Source organism: Nanorana parkeri, unplaced genomic scaffold (assembly GCF_000935625.1).
Source record: "Nanorana parkeri isolate BGI_ZX_2015 unplaced genomic scaffold, ASM93562v1 scaffold2055, whole genome shotgun sequence".
In the NCBI taxonomy this organism is placed as follows: domain Eukaryota; kingdom Metazoa; phylum Chordata; class Amphibia; order Anura; family Dicroglossidae; genus Nanorana; species Nanorana parkeri.
Window position 1 is genome coordinate 194,065 of NW_017308323.1, and position 10,581 is coordinate 204,645.

The following is a 10,581-nucleotide window of genomic DNA, read 5'->3' on the forward strand; positions in this document are numbered from 1 at the left end:
CTCGGGTTTCAGAACCTTTACTCCTTCAAAATCCCACTTTTCCTTCTTCTTCTTACTACATACATAATGGCTGTTAGTGGAAATCTTCTCATTGTTGTGTTGGTGTCATTCAGTCATCTTCTCAAGTCTCCCATGTATTTCTTCCTTGGTCATTTGTCTTTATGTGATTTTATACTCTGCTCCAGCATCATCCCCAAAGCCCTCAATGTTATAGTACATGGGGGGAGCAGTATATCCTTCTTGGCTTGCTTCATCCAGTTTTACATTTTTGGAGCTTGTCTCGTAACAGAATGCTTCCTTCTGACGGTAATGTCCTATGACCGATACGTGGCCATCTGCAACCCCCTGAGTTACATCTTGATTATGAACTTTAATCTTTGTCTTTTTCTTGTTGCGGGCACTTGGCTTGCTGCATTTTTTATCTCTTTCATTTCTTCTTTTATGATCTTCACCTTGGATTTTTGTGGCCCTGATGCTATTGATCACTTATATTGTGACCCCAGTCCTATATTGGAACTTTCCTGTTCAGATACTTTTCCAGCTAAATTAGAGACATCACTTCTTACCACCATTGTTGGCCTTTTACCTTTTGTGCTTATTATTGTGACCTATGTGTACATCTTTACCACCATTCTTGGTATCGCCTCCAACACTGGGAGGCAGAAAGCCTTCTCCACCTGCAGCTCTCACCTTTCTGTTGTGTGCGCATTTTATGGTACATTAATCAGCATTTATCTGAGTCCTTCCACAGGAAACTCCCTCACTATAAATAAGATCTTATCTCTCGTATACACATTGGGTACCCCTTTGTTTAATCCAGTTATATATACGTTGAGAAACCAGGAAATCAGAAAAACACTAAAAGTATTTTGTAAAAGATTGTCACAATTCAATATGCATTCTTTACGCTGATTTCTAGTTGTAAGAACGGATTACAGCATATATCATTTTGTGGATAATGAGATGAGATTAGCCACTTCAGCTCTCGCACAAGTATACCCTTCTTAGACCAGAGCAATACTTAAGATACAAAGTAACTGTCACAGACTTACCCGGCGTGTCCCCGCGCTCCAGCGATGTGTCGTCTCGTGCGTGACCTCACGACGGCTCCTCCCACGGGGCGCGCGCTACCAGGGTAAAGGGTCAGCTGGCTCGTCACTCGGCGTTCTCTCGTTGTGGAGAGTCGAGTGACGAACAGAGAACCTGCAGGACTTGAGAGCCGTAACGCAGCACCATCCGAACACGCACAACCCACCGACAAGCCAGAGTCCCCTGCCGCTGTGAGCTAAGAGCTACCCAAACACCTAACTGCAAGTATCGTGGGTCTCAGACCCAAGTGCCTCAGAAACTGCTGTGTGTTCTTGTGCTTGCTAATCTTGCCGATATCTGAATTGCTATCAACCTCTCATTTAAAGCCACAGTGTAATAGTTGAAGTACATGAAATCTGTCTGTGATCCAATTGCCTATGCAGTTCCCCCTAATCCTGTGCTTGCCAATTGTGCTGCTGCATGTGCTACTTGTTACCTTGCAAAATACCATAGATCAATAATCAACTGCTTGCTATAAGTATCTGTCCTGCTCTTACCTGCATGTTGCATAACCGCTTGCTATAGCTGTCATTGTTAAGAGTGAACTGTGTATGTATGCATAGAGGTGGTTACTCGTTGCTGCTTAAAATACTGCCTAAGAACTCTGCTGTCATATAAATTAACCCCACAGTGGTTACAGGCTGGTACTCCTGGCTTCAGTTAACCACTACTCACAGTGGCTATTCCCCCTAGTTTGCTAAGGAAGTAGATGATGAGTGCGGTCTCCCAACCGCACTTGGTGTAATTGGGAGCCGCTCACTGACCTTCCTCCTAAACCTTCTTAATCCCTACGAGTTCCGCAGCTGATATCCTGATACACCTCCAGTCACCTTACTTGCCTTGACAGTAACATACGCCTGTCCCCCGCTGCATCGCCAACCACATCTCAAAGCATCACCCAAACCGCCCTCTCCACTCCTCCCAAGACCTCCTGCTGTCTAGTTCCCTCACCACCTCCTCCCATGCTCACCAGGTTCCCTCATCAGCTCCTCCCATGTTCACCAGGTTCCCTCATCACCTCCTCCCATGCTCACCAGGTTCCCTCATCACCTCCTCCCATGATCACCAGGTTCCCTCATCACCTCCTCCCATGCTCATCAGGTTCCCTCATCAGCTCCTCCCATGCTCACCAGGTTCCCTCATCACCTCCTCCCATGCTCACCAAGTTAGCTCATCACCTGCCCCCATCCTTATCAGGACTTCTCCAAAGCCTCTACCATCTTCTGGAACTCCATACCACAACCTATCTCCTAATCTGTCTGCCTTTAGGCAATCCCCAAAAAACTCACCTTTTCAGGGAAGCCTATTCCACCTCTTAAAAACTGTACAATTACTCCTTCAATCAGCTCATCCCTCACAGTTATTACCTTCAAGTAGCACTTGCCCCTCCTTCTAGATTATAAGCTTTCATGAGCAGGGTCCTTCTAATCCCTTTGTATTGTAATTATACTGTCTCCCCACATGTTGTAATGTGCTACAAAAACTGTTGGCACTTTATAGATCCTGCATAATAATAATATATTTTTATGAGACAGACAAGGCTTTCATATTCCCAGGGTACAGGGCAATTGACTAGCAATAATACAGCAATTTTTAAATCCCCCCAATACCATATATTTTATTACCTTTTGATCCTGATATTAGGTCTGTTCTGTTTACCACAAGCTCCATGGATTATGGTTGGCTGGGAAACACAGTAGAGGGCTGAGGAAACTGCGAGGCAGTGGGTTGGGAGGTACTTTGGGGGTTGTGTGCAGAGATAGACCCTCCCAGCACTCCCCCTTCACTTACTTTTCAGACCTCTTCTCATAATGGGCACCAGGTCAACAATGAAACCTCCCACGCTCCTACATCGCCAATCATGTGATAAGTTAGAGAGGAAATGGGATGTATCCCCAATCATGTGAGATGAGAGAAGAAAGGCAGTTTGCTTTCACTCCCTGTCTGATGCCTCTTCTGCCTGGAGGTCTGCATGAGTCTGCATAGCTGTGCATTGGAAGAGAAGCAGTGATTTACAAAGCCTCCTCATGATGCCTGATTGAGCACACACTGCCCCTCCGCAGAGTGACACTCAGTAACTCTAGGCTTAGTGCTACCTCCAGAGGTAATGGTGCCCAAGATCACAGCTTATGTGGCTTAGCAGCTTATAACAGTCAACTTTTATTTATGTGGTTTACATTTTTTCTTTTAAAGGAAAAAAAAGATGTGTTGTAACTACTTAATGAGTTGTGGATTTTGGGTGTGCTACACACATCCAAAAAAGCTTAGAACACGCAAATATGCAGCCACTTCAGGCAGCTAAGAGGAGTCGTATTCAAAGTAGAAGGCAAAGGGGTATCAAAGTGGGACGTGTTACCACACATTTCGGACAACAAGATGTTTGAAATGTGCGGTAATAGGCCCCACGTTGTTTATGGTATTCTTTGTGTGGTCTCCTACAGTACAAGCACTCCTTGACTTGTTTAGTTACTTTGACTCTAGACCTTCTACTTCAAATATGACTCCTCCTGATTGCCTGGAGTGGCTACATATGTACTTACATACTACTAGACCATGTATAATGTGGACCTAGAGCAGCACTAATGCACCAATGGCACATGACGTGGTGAGAGATCTAAAAATACTCTTCCAAAAGAAAAGGTTAGAGGTAGAACTTCATAAAACCCAACGCACAAAACAATTCTTCCGCAGATGGCAAGTCTTTGTTAGCAACACCTTTAACATGGTAGAGATCTCTAAACTAATTGATACCTTTAAATACACGTATTGGTATTTGAAGGCAAAACTGACTAATTAACTTAAAACTTTGGATCTGGGCATTTGATATGGTTGTTTACAATTGTGGTTTCCCATACGGGGACTTGGCAACAATCTTGTTTGTGGATTTTTTGTTTGGTTGATATCTATACCCAAATCTGAAATGACAGGTAGAATCTCCTTCTATGTTCTATTGGTCTCTTGTGTTATGGCAAATTATGACATGTCTTACCTTGTCTTTATGCGTTCTTTTTTCTTTATTTTCATGACTGATGTTTTAAAAAAAGTTTAATATTTCACAATAAAATGTTTAAAAAATTAATGTTCCACCTCCATTGGAGGTGTACGGATGTAAGATCTGAACTGGTTAAGCAGAAAACGAAAAAAAAAAAACGAAAAAGAAAAAACAATGTACAGCGCTCTTGGGCAATTTATGGATCTGGATGTAATGTGGTATGCAGCCCTAGAGAACAGGAGGAGGCACCTGTGGTAAATACAACTAAAAAACATGAGAGGGCGCAATGACCTGGGTGTGTGTAATCACAATAATAATGGTAAAAAGGACACTTACATTGGCGTTGGGGGACTTGAGGGAACCTTTCATGGGGATCGAGGTGCTCGAGGGAAGAGCCTTCAGTAGGTGAGCAGCAAGGGAGAGCCCGTCCAAACGAGCGGGTAGCTGGAACCGGATGGAGAAAGATTCCCGGAAGGCTGTCCGTGTCCCTGCTGTGTCTGCGGGGGTAGGGTTGAATGGGACCCGGCGGCTTCGGGTCGGCTTGCGCAGACGGGGTAGCGGCTGCAGGAAGCACCGCTCGGTAAAACCCGAGTCTTCTTCGACACTTGGACATCATATGTGGCAGCGGAATTTACAATGCCACAGCTGCAGGATTTGATGTCCATTTTTCGAGTATCTAAATGGTAGCTTGAAGCAAAGCTGACTGGCACTCTAGGACCTTTGTATGTCCTTTGACCCCTGACTTCCAGCCCGTAACCACGGTTACTACCATGTTGAAGAAGCATTATTAACCCGAATAGGCCCACGATCACCCCCACTGGTTCGAACTGGCCTTCTCCCCACGGTACCGACCCTAAGGGCTACAGGGATACATACTTATAAGTCTTGTTATACGTACCTGATGCGCATAAGCGGTGAGACATCCGTCACAATGTCATGGTCTGACTTCGCAATTTTTTCTATTGTCTTTACTGTTTTTTCTTTAGAGCGTGAATATACTAAACTCTACGTGTATAGATCTCAGTCTGCGAACTGATACATGACCCATGAAACGTACGAATGATTGATCTTTATGTAATGATTCCTTCCTAATTCTTTCAATAAAAATGTAACATGCTTAAAAAAAAAACCCAGAGTCTTGTGTGGGGAGTAGTGCAGCATGTAGGGCGGCGGCAAACGGCAATAAATGAACGCTGTTCCGGTGTCAGTCAGCGGCAACAAAGTTCCTGATGGGATAGAGAGATCAGGGGGAGTGACGCGTTTCGAGGGTTTACCTCTTTATCAAGCTCATATGAAGTGATGATTTTTTTGCGGGAAACGGCCGGTTTTAAAAGTGACAGCTGGGCGGGGCTAAGGTGGATGACGCTAAAGCCCCATTTTCAATGGGAGGCAGGATAGGTGTGTGTATAAGAGGTTCTAAGAATGAATCACAAAATGTAAGCTGATAGACAACTTGGGGCACTGGTTGGGACATCAGCTAAAAGACTTATTTTAATATTGAAAAGATAAAAGGATGAGTGGTAAAAATTAATAGATACAAAAAGGATTTTTATTTCGTTAACCACCTCAGCGCCGGCTGAGAGGTCTCTAGATCTGAGTGGGCGTCTTTAGATGTCCGCTCAGCCACGCCCGCCTGCGCGGGAAACACCGGCGATTTAAAAACAGGCACCGATGCCTGTTAACATACAAGACTGTCACAGGGGATCACGGCCTCCCTCCAGTCCCCTCTCCGCTGCCAGAATGCGGAACTGATATATATTACATCACTTCCGCTTTCTCGTGTCACTCTCCAGCTTCAGACGCTGAAGAGAAACTGATGGAGCAGATCTCTGCTTCATCAGCTTCTTCAGGGGGGTCCTAGGTGACATTAGGGGTCTTGGACACCCCTGATGTCTCCATAAAGAGGACCTGTCACATTTTGCTATCACCTATAGGGGTTTTCTTAGCCCCCCTATGTGATAGCAATAAAGTTAAGTGAAAAAAAAAAAAACAAATAGGAAAAAAAAGAAAGTTTCCAAAATAAAATTAAAGTTACACATAAAAAATAATTTTAAAAAACAATTTTTTTTAAAAAGCCCCCCCCCCCATACATACACACATGGAGACCTAATCCAGATGTAGGAGCTCTGTCATCTATGCCTTTGGTTCAGCAAATGAACAAGGGACTTGGTCCCGCTCCAGGAGCATCGCATTTATTCTGCCTCTCAGGTGGAAGCAGTCTCAATAAACAACAGCCAGCAGAGGTAGAGTAGCTGAAACCAACCATCCCATAGTACTGTAATATCATTAATATGTAAGCCATACCACAACGCTAATTCGTGCCAAGAAAAACAGAACGTCCCCTACAGGAGAGAGGCAGAAGCCTAAGTAGAGACAAGGAGACTAGCAGAGATTCCCAGATAAAGAAGTACAGAGAATGGGCGAGGACAGAAGGAAAAGGAGAACAGAAAGGGGGCAAGGTGCCAACCTGGGAACTATAGGCCGGTCAGTTTAACATCGGTAGTTTGTAAAATGCTAGAGGGCATAATATGGCCACTAAACCCATCACTCTGTGATACACATCCAGCACCAGGGGCAGCTCCCCCAGATGTGAGTCATGTGGCCCGGTGAGGCCTGGCAATGCCAACAAGAGTCAGGTACTTGCGGGTAGTAGCGGTGTAGTACTGCAGGGCATCTATACCATCTGGTCAGAATTTTCAGGTTCTTCTCATGAGCCTTACTGGCAATGGAGAGGGAGTGTGAAAGAATGAAAGATCTGTCCCAGTCTTCCTCACTGATGGTGAGGTTCAACTCGCTCTCCCACTTCTGGACATAACCCGGACGTCCCGGGGAGGCTGATGTGGAGAGGAGGGAATAGAGCAGTGAGATGGTTTGGGTAGCGGGGGAGGTCTGAAGGAGTAGGGAATCAAAGGCCGTAGGCTCCGCTTTGAAAGCCTCTGGTTGAGGGAAGGAGGCCACAAAGGATTAAAATTGTCTATCCTCTAACCACATAGCTCCAACTGGTGCATCTGACGTGCTCTCCCGTATGGCCACCACCAAACGTCTATGTGAGTCCCTATTCCATCGCCCAAAAGAGGATCTATGAAGAGCTGGAGGAAAGGCTGGGTTGTTAAAGAAGGGGGTCATGGGCCTGGTATAGGAGGAGATTCCACAGTGGGACTTCCAGCGATCCCACAGTCGCAGTGTATGAAGAGTCAGGATAGGCGGGAGCGATGGCAGGACACGAGAAGCCGGAGGGATCCATGGGAGTGCCCTAAGGTCTGAGTCCGTGATAGCCTCCTCAATCAGGACCCACTGTTTGTCAGTAGCCCTATGGAACCAATCCGAGATGCGAAGCAGGAGCGATGCTGCGTTATAAATGCGGATGTCTGGGGAGAGATAAGGTTTTGTAGTTCACTCGGGAACGGGATGAGCCCCAGATGAAGTTTGAGAAGATCCACTGCAGACTTTTGAAAAAGGATGAAGGGGGAATAATCGGCAGGACCTGGAAAAGGTATAGAAATCTGGGAACAACATCCATTTTTAATGCATTTATCCTACCCAGCCATGAGATGTGTTTCCGATCGTACCCTGATACGTCCTGGGAGGTTTTCTGGAAGAGAGGGTCGTAATTTAAGGTGAACAGCTGAGAAAGATCCGCGGAAAGGTGGATCCCGAGATATTTCACAGAGGTGGGGCATACTCGAAACGGGAAGTTCGTTTGAAGCGCATGTAGTTCCCTGGCCGCCAGCGATACATTGAGTATTTCTGATTTGGAGAGGTTCACTTTAAAATTGCTGAACATGCCAAAGCTGGCAAACTCCTGTATGATAGAGGGCATAGCTGTGTGGGGATTAGTCACGTAGGGGAGCAAAGAGCGCCATCTTAGAGCGGATGGGTCCCACAGTCAGACCTGGGATCGTCACGTTTTGGCGTATGGCGACAGCCAAATGCTCCATGGTGAGCACGTAAAGGAGGGGGGAGAGCGGGCATCCCTGCCTGGTGCCGTTGGAGATCTGGAATCTTGGGGATAGAGAGCCATTGACCCGGACACGTGCCGACGGGCGAGAGTACAGGGTCATGATGTTACGGAGCATGGGGGGTCGGACCCCAAACTGCAACAGAGATTTTTTGAGGAAGTGCCAACTCAGGCGGTCAAAAGCTTTGTCGGCATCCACCGACAGGAGGCACAGAGGAGTGTTGGACTTTTGAACATGTTGCATAAGGAGGACAGTTTTGATGGTATTGTCTCTAGCCTCCCGCCCCCTAACAAACCCTACCTGGTCCGAGCCAATCAAACTGGGGGGGAGGGGCTGGAGCCTATTGGCAATCAATTTAGAGAATATTTTTAGGTCCACATTTAGGAGGGAAATGGGACGATAGTTTGTACAAAGGGTATGGTCTTTCTCAGGCTTGGGAATGAGTGAGATATGAGCTTACAGGGACTGGGCAGGAAACTCCGATCCCTGGGCTTTAGAATTGAAGACTCTCAAGAGGAACGGGGACAGGGCGTCCTTGTATTGATTATAAAACTTAGCCGTGAACCCGTCAGGGCCAGGACTCCGGCCCGCCAGCACCGATCCAAGGACCAGACCCAGTTCGTCCAAGGTGAAAGGGGATTCCAGAGTCTCCACCGCCGGATCCTCTAAAACAGGCAAAGCAGTCTCCTGAATATAGGACGACAACCGGGCCTCCTGAGATGGGGAAGTCCAGTCTGCCCCCTCTAAATTGTAAAGTGCTTCATAAAACTCTGCAAAAGCCTGTTGGATCCCTGCTGGCGACTGAACCAGCGTATCCCGGGAAGTCTTAATATGGGGCACAAAGGCATGCGTGGATCTAGGATGTAGGGTCCGGGCCAAGGCCCTGCCGCACTTATCCCCGAACTCATAAGCACGATACGCCAATTTGTCTTGGTACCTTCGGGTGGAGAGATAAAAAAGCCCCAATAGCTTCTGTCTAGTCTGGGAAATCTGTAGAACAACCTCTTGGTCAAGGGATCCTTTATGGCGGGTTTCAAGGTCCCTAAGGGATTGGAGAGTTTCCTGAATACACTGAGATCTTTCCCGTTTCAGCCCGGACCCATGCTGGATTAGGACGCCCCTAAGTACCGCCTTGAGAGTCAGAAAGGTGTCGCTTGAGTAGGCATAATTTTGCATATGATAGAGTCGAGCGGCATAGAGGAGTCCAACTCAGGCTCCAGAGGTTGAAGTCCCCACCCACTAATACTGTGCCCTCAGCGAATTCATCCAGTATCCGGAGGTACTGAACCGCAGCAGCGGTCTGGTTAGTGTTCGGGAGATAGAAGTTCGCTAACGTGAATGTCCTACCCCAGAGTGTCAGCTTGAGCAGCAGGTATCTGCCATACTCATCCGCTCGATGGTCCACCACCGTCACGGGGAGGAATTTATGCAAGGTAATCGAGACCCCCCTTGATTTCTGTACACTGTTAGAGCTATGATACCATCTGTTAAAGTACCTGTGAGAACGCTGGGGGACATGCGAGCTCTGGAAATACTTTTCCTGGAACATTACGACCTGAACCATGGCCTTATGCATAGAATACAAAATCTGGCCCCGTTTGGAGGGGACATTGAGGCCTCTAGCGTTGTGGCAGCCATCGCAGAGGTGGGGGGAGGGGGAACAAGGAGATGGGAGGGGGTAGCGTGAGAAAAACAAAGGGAGAGACACGGAATAGGACACTAAGCGGAAGGGAAGAGTAGAATAGGGCAGAGAGAGAAATGTATAGGATAGCAAGGGAAAGGAGGAAGCGGAAGGAAGAAAGACTAGAAAGGGCAGGGAGGTCTGCCTCTAGTATGTTAATACCTAGCAAATGCTAGAGACTACCTATCCCTTATGGAGAAGGAGTAACCAATGTGGGGAGAAGTGGTCAAAGCAGAGGTCCAGGAGATGCTACCAGGGCTCAGTACCAGTAACATAAACAAAACCTCCCCACACCCTATGAACACAAAAAAAGAAAAATTATAAGAACACATTGAGCCCAGGACATTCAAACCTCCGGATGTCTGCTAAAAGATATGAAGCGGGGTATCCTGGGTTGCAAGTGGGACGCAAGGGCTGTCCCGTGGGTTCTCAGCCTTCATTAGCAGTGAGCGATGACGTCATCACGCATAAGCGGTGGTCTTTTTGATGTCTGCCGGCGGCTAATCTTGGTGATGGACGCCGGCAGAGAGAGGAGGGGGCGTTCCCCCGGTGGGATAAGGTATGCCGCCGGGTCCCCTCCTCTCTCCTGACACTGTTGGGCTCTCGGTCTGTGACCGAGTGCCCGACATTTCATAAGGGGTGAATCCAAAATGACTGTCAGTCATTTTGGTGTCACCCCTCCAATGGTGGCACCCGGGTGCGGGCCGCACCCCCCTTTGTAACGCCACTGCATGCACTCATTTTTGTGGGCAGGGCGTGTCTGGAATTCGCTTGACATGAATGGCACTGCCGCGCCCCCTTTCACCTCAGAATGCAAGGAGACTTTGTGTATGTGATCACTTGAGTCAATGGCATTATTA

General features: G+C 47.2%; 1 protein-coding gene across 1 annotated transcript; it reads left to right on the forward strand.

The window, feature by feature from the left end:
• On the forward strand, positions 1 to 1,896 carry LOC108800526 (olfactory receptor 5A2-like). The gene is made up of 2 exons (XM_018572516.1): positions 1 to 864; positions 1,783 to 1,896. The coding sequence occupies exons 1-2, from the start codon at positions 67 to 69 to the stop codon at positions 1,894 to 1,896; spliced, it is 912 nt and encodes a 303-aa protein (XP_018428018.1). The 5' UTR covers positions 1 to 66.
• Positions 1,897 to 10,581: the final 8,685 nt, after the last annotated feature.

Excerpts from the sequence above, each read along its gene's own strand:
- LOC108800526 (XM_018572516.1), top strand. The coding sequence starts at position 67 with ATGGCTGTTAGTGGAAATCTTCTCATTGTTGTGTTGGTGTCATTCAGT. Across the intron at positions 865-1,782 it reads AAATCAGAAAAACACTAAAA|TTTGCTAAGGAAGTAGATGA; the intron begins GTATTTTGTAAA and ends TATTCCCCCTAG.